This window comes from Mastigoproctus giganteus, chromosome 5 (assembly GCF_048544385.1).
Source record: "Mastigoproctus giganteus isolate SK-2022 chromosome 5, ASM4854438v1, whole genome shotgun sequence".
Taxonomy (NCBI): domain Eukaryota; kingdom Metazoa; phylum Arthropoda; class Arachnida; order Uropygi; family Thelyphonidae; genus Mastigoproctus; species Mastigoproctus giganteus.
In genome coordinates, this window is record NC_143579.1 from 67319646 (window position 1) to 67334570 (window position 14925).

Below are 14925 nucleotides of genomic sequence, written 5' to 3' on the forward strand. Positions count from 1 at the left end.
AGATTCATAACATCTATCAATTTTTTTTAACATTTTTTGTACAATATTTTTGATTTAAGCTTCTCATTTAGTTCACAGACAAAATTTTTAAACTATGGAAATTTATTTTTTTCTACCCACACCTCAAGGTGGCAGTACATGTGAAGAGGTATGCTTGTTCACACTTGTGAACAAGCATACCTCTTGATTTAAGCTTCTCATTTAGTTCACAGACAAAATTTTTAAACTATGGAAATTTATTTTTTTCTACCCACACCTCAAGGTGGCAGTACATGTGAAGAGGTATGCTTGTTCACACTTGTGAAACCAACTGTAACCATTAGGGAGAAAGTCTTTACAGAGTACTGTACTTTACTGTTCAAGATTTAGGTCTAAATGTATGTCAGATGAACTAATGAGACTCATGGCAGAGAAGAAAAATGAATGGGATGCCTATAAATGATTAGGTGACACAGCAGCTTACGGTAGATATAGACTGTAATCAAGTCACAAAGGAAGTTAGGCAAGCAAAGACAGACTAAGAGAAATCTGTCGCAAAGGATGCAAAGAAAAACAGCAAAGACTTCTTTACTTATGTAAACTCTAGAAGGAATGAGATGAATCAGACTGGTCCACTTGATATTGATGGTTCGATTGTTGATGATCCTGCTCAGGTAGCTGACAAACTGAATGAGCATTTTGCATCTATATTCACACATGAGGAGTTATTCAGGGAGGGGAATGCCAAAAGTTTATCAAACTATAACAAGGAGCTAAAGGATTTTGTAATAACTGAGAGCAAAGTGAAGGATAAATTGTTGATGGGATCTATCCAGTTATATTAAAGGAGGTAGCAAAAGAAGTAAGCAAACCCTTAGCCATAATTATGAGAACATCATTGAATTTGGGGAGGTCACATCAATTCAGAGGATGATAGCGCAGATGAAAATTCTAAGCTTCCAAATTTTACACTAAAAAGAATACGGAAAGGCATAAAATTAGCTGAGCAATTAGAATCTTATTTTTTGAATGCAGATTCTTGAATGAAAGGAGCCCAAAGTTCAAAAGGGAGCTTCAAAAAATGCTTAGTTCCATACAATGAAATTTACAAAGATTTATTAATCAAAAGAAAACAAACCCAGATTACTGATTTTTTAAAGAGAGTAGAAGATACGTGAAATCTAGAATGGTGTATTTTTGTTAGTTTTGTTAACGAAAAAGTGTATTTTTGTTAGCTTTTGGAATGTAACCTCCTTTTTGTACTTTTTCTTAGTCCCGTATAACATGGGTTTGCACAACACGACATTTTATAGGAACCTAACTACCATGTTATATGAGGGTTACCTGTACTTAGATTTCAGAAAAACTTTTGTTACTGTTCCACATGAAATACTGCTATTCAGATTGGAGTAGTGTGGATTTAGGGGTAAGTTACTGCTATGGATAAAGAGAAGGTTTGAGTGGGAGAAGACCAGAATGGTTATTAATGAACATTACTGCTCTTCTTAGACTAATGGTATTATTGGATTACTTCAGGGTTCATTTCTTGGGCTCGTTACTGTTTTCACTCTATTAATGAAATTGAGGAAGGCAATGTCTAAGTTTTCAAATGGCAAAGTTGGCAGTGTAGTGATTTTCAACAGTCAGGGTATGCTATTGCAACAAGATCTGGAAAAATTATACTGATGAGCTGAAAAGTGGACACTGAAGTTTAACATTTAAAAATGCAAGGTACTGAATTATGGGTAACAGTAACCCAAGAATGATATACCAACTGGATGATACCACACTCAGGGTAGTGGAGAATGAAAAAACCTGGAGGTAATAGACATGAAGTTCTTTGAGCAGTGCAGATAGGCTGTTAGGAGAACTCATGGGGTTTTGTTAATGACTTACATGAATTTTCCAGTAGGGATAAGGCAGTAACTATTCCATTGTAGCTTGATTATTGTATACGGGTCTTGAAGCTTCATTTTAGGAAGATGCAGAGATGAGCAATGAGATTAGCAAGGTGGTACTCTTACCAAGAATGACTTTAGTTCTGAAAATTGCAGTGTCTGTAAACCAGACCTGCATTGACATCTGTTTGAGGTGTTTAAGGCTCTGAATGGATTGAGTAGAGCAAATCTTGATGGCATCCTTGCTCTGGCTCAGACAACACATAATTTTATATTTGTTGCAGGACAGATATGCAGAAATTTGCTTTTAGTTAGAGGATAGTGAACTGTTGGAACAAACTTCCATCCAATGTTGTGGAAGTAGGTAGTTTGAATAAATGTTAGGAAGAATTAGAAAAACTATCAGCCAATTAATGTTAGAAGGTTTTTCTTTTTTTCTAATGCTGTACAAGCTTGCATCATTTTCCAGTACTAATATTGCTTTTCTCACCACTTGTAACCTCTTCTTTAAACATACTTGTCAAAGGTTGCTACTCTACTAGTCTAGTTACACATTTAATCACTGATGGCCAGTATGTATGCCAGTATGTATGGGGGCTTAGAGGGGAACAGGTATCCTGTGTGTTATCAGACACTCAGCCTAAAACACTGATGGATCCAATATCTCTCTACTACAGAAGATTTAGGAGAAGTCTGGTTGGCCTGCCTCCCTAAAATCCACTCATGCACACCTTCTCGATGGTAAGCCCTGTTACGTCACTTAGGTGGCAACGAACGTGTAGAGTGGTTCTCTTCAAGACGCCTGGTCAGCGTGAAGAGGAAAAGACCAAACCCTCCAGCAATGAGAGCACAACAATACAAATGGCCCTCAGTCCCCAGCAGCTTTCACTCTCCCTCTTACGGCAGCGAGAGGATCAGAGTGGAGGCAGAGGGTGCTAAGAATCTCTGGGTACGACCAGGCTGCCATGCACGGAAATTGAACTTGGCCTGTTATAACGTACGATCACTCATCGGTGAAGACAGGATATTAGAGCTGGAAAAGGAATTAGAAAATGTGAATTGGAATATCATCGGTTTGGCTGAAACAAGAAGAAGAAATGAATCACTTATAAGTTTATCAAGTGGAAATCTGCTGTACACCAATGGAAACAGTGAAAGGAGTGAAGGTGGAGTTGGCTTTCTGGTCCATAAAGAGTTTAAAAACAACATTTTGGAATTCAAAAGTACATCACCAAGGGTGTCAAGACTAATACTCAAGATTTCTAAGAGGTACAAGCTAAAGATTATAATGATTTATGCACCAACATCGAGCCATGATGATGAAGAGGTTGAAGAAATGTACACTGAAATTGAGAGTCTTCTAGATAAGCAGAAAACCCACTACACTATTATTATGGGGGACTTCAATGCTAAGGTTGGAAAAAGGCAAAACAGCGCAGAGAGAGGAACTATAGGAAATTTTGGAATTGATGAAAGAAATAAAAGAGCATGAACACTTTTTTCAAGAAAAGGGTGAACAGAAAGTGGACATGGAAGAGTCCAAATGGATTAACAACTAATGAAATCGACTTCATCCTCACTAACAGAAGATATATTGTGAATGATGTTACCGTCCTGAATAAGGTAAATGTTGGAAGTGATCACAGAATGGTAAGATGTACACTTGATATAGATGTAGGAAAGGAAAGGAAAAAACTGACTCAAGTAAATAATACAAAGGTCTTTGAAATAACAGAGGAGGAGAAAAAGCAGTATGTACTGGAACTTAAGAACAAGTTTGAGCTTCTGCAGACTGCTCAGGACCAAGATATCGACGAGGAATATTACAACTTTCTGAAAGTGATAAAGCCCAAGAAACCTATAGGGAAACAGAAATCCAAAGAAGAAAAAATTAGTCATGATGAACCAAAGACGACAAATGAAGAGCAAGAAAAACACTGACAGGGAGAAAATTGAGTATACTGAGTTATGCAAAGCCATTAGAAAGAGACTCAGAGAGGACATAAGAAGATTTAACACAAGAAAAGTAGAACAAGCATTAAGGGAAAACAAAGGATTTAAATCAGCAGCCATGAGCAGGAACACAGAAAGACAAATGATACTGAAACTGAAGAATAGCGACGGTGTACTTATAAACAGCAGAGAAGGCATAATTCAAATAGCAGAAGACTACTATAGAGAATTATACAAGGAGCGAGGGAATGATACCAGCAGTGGGGAAGATGGATTGCAAAGTAGCAACACATACGACATACCCGATATTCTTCCTGATGAGGTAGAACATGCATTGAAGAAAATGAAGAATCGGAAAGCCCCGGGGGAAGATGAAGTTACTGTAGAGTTGTTAAAATTGGGAGGAAGAGACATAACACAAAAACTGGCAAGGCTCTTCACAAAGTGCATTAGAAAAGGTGTGATGCCTATGCAGTGGAATAATGCAATCATAGTTTTGCTGCATAAGAAAGGAGATAAATCAGAAATTGCAAATTATAGACCAATTAGCTTGTTATCCCATATCTACAAGTTGTTCACAAGGGTCATTACTAACAGATTAGAAAGAATACTTGATGAGAATCAACCAAAAGAGCAAGCTGGCTTTAGGACAGGATTCTCAACTATGGATCACCTTCACGTAATATCACAGCTAATGGAGAAAGCAAATGAATATAAAACACCATTATGCCTGGCATTCGTGGATTATGAAAAGGCATTTGACTCCATACAGCATAAGGCAATGTTTCGGGCACTGGAAAGACAAGGCATAGATACTCCATATATTATGATTTTGAAGAAAATATATGAGAGTGCTACATCCTTTATTAGACTAGACAAAGACAGTAGCAAATTTAAAATCGAGAAAGGAGTTCGACAAGGAGACACAATATCTCCGAAGCTGTTTACTGCTGCCCTTGAGGAAGCTTTCAGAAGATTAGACTGGTCGCAGAAAGGAGTCAATGTGAACGGAGAGTACCTAAACCATTTACGATTTGCAGATGACATTGTGGTCATAAGCCACGATCCCAAAGAATTAGAGGAAAATCTTAATCAGTTATGCACAGTTAGTAAGGATTTTGGACTAAAGATGAATATGGCTAAAACAAAAGTAATGATGAACAAGTATGCCACGGAAAGGGAAATAATGATTGAAGGAGCAGTAATTGAAAAGGTGGAGTCATATACTTATCTGGGACAAGTTATTAGCTGTAATAATGATAAATGGCTGGAACTCAAGAGAAGAATAAATTTTGGATGGATAGCACTCAGGAAATATAGTCACATACTGAAGAGCAATATCCCAGTTTGTCTGAAACGTAAAATAATGAATCAATGTATACTCCCCACCATGACTTATGGAAGTGAAACTTGGGCACTCACCAAAAGAATGGAAGCGAAGCTAAGAACTACACAGCAAAGAATGGAACAAATTATATTGGGAATCAGACTGTTAGATAAGAAGAGAAACACATGGATTAGGCAGCAAACTCAAGTAAAGGACATTCTTATCAAAACTAAAGAACTAAAATGGTCTTGGGCAGGACACATAGCTCGAAGACATGATGACAGATGGACTAAGAAAATAACAGAATGGTACCCAAGAGGAGCTAGAAGAAAACCTGGAAGACAAAGGCGGAGATGGATAGATGAAATTCATGAGTTTTTGAGTAGTAAATGGATGGCCAGTGCTCAAAACAGAAGGAACTGGAAAGTTGCTGGAGAGGCCTTCATCCTGCAGTGGATTGAAAACGGCTGATGATGATGGCCAGTATGTACACACATGCTTCAAAATCTTTTACTTCAGCTACATGCATAAAACTGTATATTTATAAACATTATAATCCGGCACAACCACCAGGTCAGTAGAGTTTATAATAAATAATACAAACGTTAATCGTATTTAGCAGTCATGGGCTTGAACCCTGGTCCACTCAACGAACGTGTGCTACTGCACTCTTGCTCCTGACCACTAGGCTTTCTTAAATTTATCTTTCCTTTTTTTGCTCTTCTTTCTATATAGTAAATTTCAACCAAATATTCATTTACTTTCATGGAAAGGCATGCAGATCTGTTTTCATCACACAGATTAATAAGACAAGGCAGCCTATTATCATCAAGTTCTTAATCTCCTCTTTTAACCCTTGTTACTCAAGTTTTCAAAACTACCATAACAGGCACATTATCAACACTAAGTGCCAGACAGACCTTGAAGGAATCTCACATGCTTTTGGGTTGTTCATAAGAAGATATCCAATGCTGTACTTGAAAGCAAGCTGCTTTCATTTTGATTATTTGTTTTTCTTCTGCCACAACCATATTTTTTTACTATTTCACTATCAGGAAACTTATTTCTAAACAATGGGTCTGCACAATTCAGAGGAAGATTACATTCCATGACAAAATATGCAAACAGTCCATGATTTATTTAAGAAATTTTCACTTATTATACTAGGGGACATAGAAAAGAATCATCGGTTGAAGACAACTTCAAATGCTCTCCCTGAGAGCAAGCTTCTTTTGATTTTACAATTTTTTTTTTTTTTTATTACCAAAGTTCACCACAATGGGAATAGCTTGGAATTACTCTGATTGCTATCTGTAGCGATTGAAAATGGTCCATTTTTCAGAGCCTCTATGTGCAATTTCAGTGACAATGCCTGATATTTTTTGTTCTTCTACTGCTCTATTTTTTTGCTATTTTGCTTCTGGGAAACATTTGTGAACAATGCACCTGCATGATCAGTACAACTCAAAGAAAGATTATTTCTATAACAAAAGGTGCAAATGAACATTGGACACATAACATCATCATCACCATAAAATGCAACATCTATTTTTGCATTTATTTGAGTGAACAAATAAATAAGCTGTCATTAGGCTTATTTGTTTGCAATTATTCTGATTACATTGCATTTCCCACTGAAATTGAAAAATTTCATCTACATATATACGGAGAAATGTGTTACCTTTTCAGAATTTACAATGAAAATGAAGGTGAATATCTTACTGAAAGATATTGTAATTACTTCAAAATATATAAGTACTAGTAAAACAGAATAATGATATTAAAATGCATTTCTGTTATACACCATGGCACACCCTGACAGCCAATTCTTAAATGAAAATAAGCAGAAATAAAGTTTAAAAAAATTAAATAAAATACAGTGTAGTTTAATCCAACTTAAAAAAATGTAGTATTATTATTATTACGTTTTTGTGAAAAGAAAAAGATGGAGAAACTCTTAGTCGCCAACTATATTTTAGTGGTGAGACAGACAAGGTTCAAATCAAGTAAAAAAAGAATGATTCCTTATTGTAAATATGGAGAGCTGGCAGTTGTGTTTTGGTAACTTTGGTATAATTTTACAATAACACCAGGTGGCATATTGAGTCCTGTTTATATACATACTGTAATGCTTTACAAAATTTAGTTTCATCACTTGAAAAAATAGTATAGGGGATGAAATATTACTTCATCACCTATAAAAATATCACCGGATTTAAAAGTTAAGTTTATATAAAATAAATTTTATGTTCAAACTGCAGTTTGTGTGTATGTATTTTCAGTGTCTGTTTATTAGTCTGTTGTATTTAATAAATCATTAAAATGTATTTTTTTTTTGTATCAATCCATAGGTTACTTTAGTAATATATGTCATAATCACTCATTGAATAAATAAGAAAATAATGAGGAATTAAAACCATGTAAGCCATGCTGTCCACATTTTGCTCCTGCTACTCTGCAACCAAATGTTATTGCATCCTGTGTAGATTTTCCATTACATAAAGCCAGTATTGTAGATGCTATAAAGGTATCCCCAGCAGCAAGGGTATCAATAAGTTGAGGTGGTGGATATGATGAAGACATTACCACTGATCCATCACTGTTTCTAGCACAAGCTCCGTGATCTCCCCAGGGGCATATCAATAAAGAGCTTCAAATTTGTAAAAGAGAAAAATAAATTTTTAAAAAAATCATCTATCTGTTTACATATATAGGGTGAGGAATATATTAGTTTACTGAGTAGAGATGCAATTTACCAAGAAATAAATTACCAAAAACAATTTAAATAATTCATTTAAATAAATCATTGATTAATAAACAGACAGTGAATACTTTATTAATATTATATTTAAAAACAGTAATAAACCATGCAAATTACTTCTCAACATGCTAACATATAGCTATTCTGTATGCACGCGCGCGCGCACACACAAAAGTATATATATATATATATATATATGCATATACTACTTATACAGGGTGATTCACTACCAGTGCGACAAACTTGCAGGAGGTGTAGGGGGCCACAAAGACGAATCAGAATCACATAGCATTGCAGGGTCCGAAATGCCTTCGTCATGCGGTAGAGGACGTTGAATGGGAGGTTGCGTGAACAGCGATCCCGGTGGAAGTCAGCATTTGTGAACCGTTTCTGTTGAAGAAACCAAGTAGCAAAAGTCCTCCGGAGTGGATAATCCACAGGCTCCAATGATTGGATGCATTGCAGATGGTATGAACTCATTTGGTTTGTTGACAGTATCCTCCATACAGTGGATTGGGAAATACCCAATCGTTGGCCTATTGCTCGAGTACTCGTACTTGGATTGCCTTCTGCAAGACGTAGGACATTCTCCTCATTGTCTGGCATCCTCGTCGTTCGCTCTCGATTCATGGTACCTCTCGTGAAACAACCAGTCTCACATAATCTTCTGTGCACACGTGCGAAAATCGTATGATGAGGAGCACGCCTGTGCGGGAAACGTTCCTGGTACAAGCGCAGAGCGGCTCGCCCGTTATAGTCCGCAGCTCCATATGCGAGGTGCATGTCGGCCAGTTCAACATTTGAATACTCGTCCATCCTACTGCCTCGGGAACCAGTTCGCAAATGCTGACTTCCAGCGGGATTGCTGTTCACACGACCTTTCGCATGACGAAAGCATTTTGGACCCTGAAATGCTATGTGATTCCAATTTGTCTTTGTGCCCCCTACACCTCCTGCAAGTTTGTTGCACTGGTAGTGAATCACCCTGTATATATACTCAGTGATCACTGAATTATGACCACTGCAGTTGTAATGTACTATGCTGCACAGCATTATAAGAAGCTGAACAGCTTCATACATTACAGCAGCAGTAATTTGCATCTGGTCATACAAGTCAAAGTAATAAAGTAGCAGTCGTGAGAAGTAGTAAAGATATCACTGAGTTTCAAAGGGGCATGATTGTGGGAGCTGGTACATAGGGTGCTTCCATATCTGAAATGGTTGGTTGGTCATGGCCCACTGTGGTTAGGGTGTACAATGAACAGGTAAAACCACCTCCTGCTGACAGAACCATAAAGGATTACACAATATGGATGCTTGTGATGAATGAAGGGCACAAGTATTACACGAGCTCGATGACAGGTCACTGCAACAGTTGACATCACAATATAATAGGAGAATACAAGAACAATATCCCAAATGACAATGCACTGCACACTCAGACATATAGAGTTCCAGAGCAGATGACACAAGAGACATCTCCTCACCGCTGAGCTATGGTGTTGACATGCTGGTTGGACACTGGAGTACTGTACTGGAAACAAGTATGCTGGTCAGACGAGTCCAAATACTTGGTGCAACTTGCTGACAGCTCCTTTGTGTATAGCACAAGCAACATGAGTCCATGGACCCATCGTGCATGGTGCCCACTATCCAGTGACAGGTGATGAGGTTGCTTAATATGGGTCAGCTTTTGCTGGCTAGAACTAGGACCCCCTGGTGCTTATGTACCAACGTTTCACTGGTGAGGTCTACCAGCAGCTTAGGAGACCGTGTGCACCCTGCCATAGTCTCCTAAAAGCTGGCAGAAACAGGATCTTCTAAGACAACAATGCACTGTCTCATTGGGTCTACACTGTGCACAAGTGGTTCGAGGAACAAAATGAAGATATCACCCCATCTTGATTGGCCTGCCTTTAAATTTGCCTGACCTCAATCCAATTGAACATCTGTGGGATGTTTTGGAATGGGAAACAAGGCATATGGCTATGCAACCATCGTCTATTCCAACACTGTGGAAAGCCTTGCAGATCCCTACAGATGTCTTCAGACAGCTAGTGGAGTTAATGCATAGGTGAATAGCAGCTGTTATCCATGAGAACGGTGGCCATAATTCACATATATATATACACATACTCAGTGTATGTGTATATATATATATATAAAAAAGAAGCCTCTACAAGTAAAGGACTCTGGCAGGTACTTTACAAACTTGATTTTCTGCTGTATGTTCACTGACAGGAATCATCTGCTAATCTCTCTACCCCATTCTGTCAAATTCATCTGTTGTCTCTACTGTTCTCCCAACTCCACTAATCACTTGGAACCCTTTGACTTCCTCTCTTTGCAACTTGACTTTCTCCAGTCCAACTTTCCTAACAATGAGGTAATTTTCCTTTGTCATTTTAATATTCACAACTCCAGCTGGCTTCCGTTTTCTGGTCACACAGACCCAGGTGATCGAGATGCTGAGGCTTTTGCAATTACTAATGACCTCACACAGATTGTTCATTTACCTCCCAGAATACCGAACAATCCTAACTATATAGCCAACACGTTTGACCTTTTTCTCACAAAAAACCTTTCTAAGTACGCAGTCGAAGTGAACGGTCCTTTAGGCACCTCAGATCACAACTTGGTGATTGTCTCTTCTCCAATGGAGCCTTTATCTCATGGCTATTCCCAACCTCGTGTTGTTTGGCATTACAGAATACAAAATGGGATGACCTGCGAGATTTATTTTCCTTGGTCGGATTACTGTTTCAAAACTTCTGATATCAACTTTTGCTCAGATCATGTCAGTGAAATTATTCTTGTAGGAATGGAATCCTTTATTCCACACTCCACAATAAGATCTCATCCTTTATCTAAATCTTGGTTTTCCAATAAATGTGCTAATGCTGTTCAAGAGAAGAATGTTGCATATCGTAATTGGCTTGTTTCCAATTCTGCAGTTTCATTTTCTGCCTACACCAGAGCTTGCAACAATTGTAAAGCAGTTATTAATCAGTCCAAACTAGATTTTGAACAGGCTAAGTGTAGAAAACTTGCTTCTTTCCCTGATTGTAGCCGAGCATTCTGATCTCTTGCCAAAGCCATTGGCCACAACTTTTGCCCATCCCTTCTCCCACCTCTGTCAAAACCAGATGGTTCTATTGTCACATCAGCCAAGGATAAAGCTGACCTGCTAGCATGCCATTTTTCTTTCAATTCATGTATTAATAATCTTAGTAAAACACCTTCCACCATTTCCAGCATGCTCCATTCAATGACTCCTGTGGTCTTCCATCAAAAGGATGTCAGAAGGATTTTGACGAACCTCGATGCTCCGAAAGCTCCAGGTCCTGATGCTATTTCTCCACTTATTCTCAAAACCTCCACTCCTAAACTTACTTCCGTTCTTTGGCCTCTTTTCACTTTCTTATTCCAAAGGTCTTTTTTCTTCTGCTTGGAAATTTGCTCATATCCAGCCAGCCAGTTCCTAAAAAGGGTGAGAAATCACTCCCATCCAATTATCGTCCCATTGAAATTACTTCTACTCTTTCTAAAGTAATGGAGAAATCAATTAACCGTCAACTCTTAAACTAACTAGAAACCTTCCATCTGATCAACAATCACCAGTATGGATTCTGCCAGTGTTAATCCACTGGTGATATTCTGGCTTATTATTATTATTATTAGCCATATGGTCCAAGGAAGCCTAAGGCTTATGCTGCACCAGCCAAAAAAAAAAAAAAAAAATCACGAGTTACCCCCTGTGTGTGTGTGTGTGTGTGTGTGTGTGTGTGTGTGTGTGTGTGTGTGTGTGTGTGTGTGTGTGTGTGAGAGAGAGAGAGAGAGAGAGAGAGAGAGAGAGAGAGAGAGAGAGAGAGAGAGAGAGAGAGAGAGAGAGAGAGAGAAGTAGAAGGCATCACCAAGAAAGAGAAGAATGATGATATCCAGCTCAGAACCCTGGGTTTGCCAAGCCCATACTCACCAGATGTGAGCCCCCGGGTTACCCATTTATTGACAAATTCAATGGAAAAGTTCAGTGAAACACAAGCAGTTGCTCTTGATATCTCAAAGGCTTTCGATCGTGTTTGGCACAAAGGTCTTCCATCTTATAGTTTGCCAACTGTCTTTTGTGATTGGTTATCCAGTTTTCTCTCTGACCGCTCACTGAGGGTGATGGTAGATGGCTCTCCATCTTCTAACTTCACTAATGCTGGTGTGCCCCAAGGTTCAGTTCTTTCCCCACTCTTTTCCTCTTATATATTAATGACCTTCTTCCATTGCCTGGAAATCCTGTCCATAGTTTTGCTGATGATAGCACATTGCATCCCACTTTCCAGTTTTAGAAACCTTGCCCTGCTCAATCAGCTTCCTTTTTTGGAATATCCGCTACCAATTCCTTAAATGCCGATCTCCAGGTAATTCTCCAGTGGGGAAAAGACAACTTAGTTGATTTCAATCCTTCTAAAACTTGGTCCTATCTTTCAAAAAAAAAAAAGGATTCTTCTGCTCCTATGCTTATCTTTGGTGACACTCTGATTTCTAGGCAAGATGATATATCTCTTTTGGGGATTACCCTGACTTCTAATCCCTCTTGGCACAAGCACATTATAAATATTGCTTCCTCTGCATCAAAAAAAAACTTGGTTTTTTTCTTTTGCTCTTGGTGTTACTTTTCTTCCAAACAGCTGTTCACTCTTTACAAATTGCAAATCTGCCCTACCATGAAATACTGTTCCCACATCTGGGGTGGTGCCCCCAAAACCTCTCTCAGGCTTCTTGATTCTGTTCAGAAGAGGGCAGTTAGGTTAATTAATGACTCATCTCTAACAGAGTCTCTCCACTCGCTGTCTCATAGACGTACTGTTTCTGCTGCATGCCTCTTCTACAGATATTTCCATGGGCACTGTTCTTCTGAATTGGTTTCTATAATTCCTGCTTTCTCTTTCAAAACAGTCCGAACACGTGCTGCCACAAGGTAACATCAATTTACTGTCCAACTTCAAACTCACAGAACCAACTTTTCATCTTTCTCATTTATTCATTCATCTGCTGTTTTTTGGAACAATGTTCCTTCATACGTATTTCCTGAAAATTATTCTACAGAAGTTCAAGTCTATGTCAACAAATATCTTCTTTCATCGTCTCAACCTCCAACCCAAGCACGGTACAAAGTTCTATAAGGTTCTAATACCTCTCGTGTTTATCGTTTTCATAAAAAAAAAAAAAAAGTATTCACTGTTGAAGCAGCGAGGCCTAATTCTGTACAACAGATGACAAACTTTGTCCTGCTTCATACTTCTTAATTAATCGTCTTCATTTCTAAATCAATTTCGTTTTCTAGCACTGCCAGCACTTGCACTTTCCGTTTGTCTCTTTTCCATTGTAATAAGTAAATAGGAATGAAGAATAAATAAATTCTGAAAATTTATTTGTTTTTTTATATGATTGAAGATTTCAGTGAAAGAGAACTCATTTCACCATAATTCTGTAACATAAAAATTCACAGAATTCCAGTTTTCGGTATTATCACAAATGCAATAAGATTGAGTTTACTACCCGTGTAAAACAGATTGCACTAACAGAAAGTGCATATTGTTTTTATTGTTTTATGGTAGTGATCTCCAGAAATGTGTTTTAGAAAAATATCACAAAGGCATTCAAAATTTATTTTTATAATGGAACATATGATAACAATGAAAGTGTAGTGCAATTTTCATTATAAAAATGACCTTTTAGAGAGATAAACAACTGTTATATAACAAAAAGTTCAACTTCCGAGGTCTTGGAACAAATTTCCAAAAAAAACAATGTGTTACTGTGTTCAAATTATGATATTTTCACGACCTCCATTTATTCCTACGGAATGCAAAATATGTTTCCACGATTTTTTTAAGTTTGCACCAGTCGACAAAAACTTACGTAAAGTCGAATTTCCATAAGTCGAGTATTACATAAGCCGGGGAGTGGCTGTATTCTGAAGCCACATTTACCGAGGGAAGCCAGTGATGATAGAGTGGTTTGAAGACAATTATATATTGCACATATAATGCAGTAGGACCATGTGTCCAAAATAACATATTTTACACAGCAATGATTTGAATGTGTTTGTTCATGATAATAAATTATGTAATTAAGTTACAGTTCCACGTTTGGTGACCACATTTCATTGCAATCTAAGTTTTAAAACATGATTACTAAAATTATTGTAGATTATTTCTACTTTCGAAAAATTTGAGATAAGGCTGTACTGAACTGACTGTTTTATTTTGCGTATTCATCTATGGCTATAATGCCTTAAATTTAAGGCATTATGGCCATAGATATTATTTTATATATAACAGGGCACTTTTGGATTAAAAGATGTTAGACAGTTATAAAAATATTTATTACATCTAGGCACAATAAAAAATAAAAATAATTCAAATACAAAAATCTGAAATCTACTTGCTATCATCAGTGTCACTTTGAACAGCAGTTGTTACAGAATCTTCTGAACTTTGGAGACTTTTGAAAAATGCATGGTGTACAATAGGCATTGCATTCTACAAAGTTCTAGCACATCTTTTAGTTTTTGAGCACTTAACTTTGGAGGAGCTTGGTAGGCCATCAGATCAGGCATCGTTTTTGGTCGGCCATGTTGTCTTCTGCGAATATCAATACATTTATACTCCTCATTATAATTATTCTTGTAGTAAATAGTGTTTGGAGAATCTTTGCAAACATGCAATACCTTAATATCGTTCCATAACACCTTTTCATTTTCTTTATCCACTGTGTAATCAGTACCCATTCGCTTTCACAGATCTTTAAAGTCACTTATGTCCTAATTCTTTTACAACATAGGGAGTTCCTCCTTTTTGTGCCATTTGTATTACAGGTGTCCACTGAGCAGGTGTATAAATTGGACCAAATTTTAAAAGTCGCTTTTTTTGATGTTCAATAGTTGTGTGCATTGCATCTCCCTTGTTCTGTGTATGACCAACTGTTAAATATTTATGAGTTATAGATGGCAT

At 37.5% G+C, this 14925-nt stretch overlaps 1 protein-coding gene across 2 annotated transcripts in view; it reads right to left on the reverse strand.

The window, feature by feature from the left end:
* Window positions 1-14925, reverse strand: part of LOC150085464 (ketohexokinase-like) — a 149632-nt gene that overhangs the window by 4004 nt on the left and 130703 nt on the right. The window contains exon 6 of one of the 2 annotated variants that reach the window (XM_090373272.1): window positions 7509-7807. The exons of the other annotated variant lie outside the window; for it this stretch is intronic. Within the exon in view, the coding sequence (XP_090229398.1) occupies window positions 7534-7807 (274 nt within the window). The 3' untranslated portion in view covers window positions 7509-7533. Of the gene's footprint in view, window positions 1-7508; window positions 7808-14925 lie in introns of those variants that run through there. 2 annotated transcript variants of the gene reach the window in all.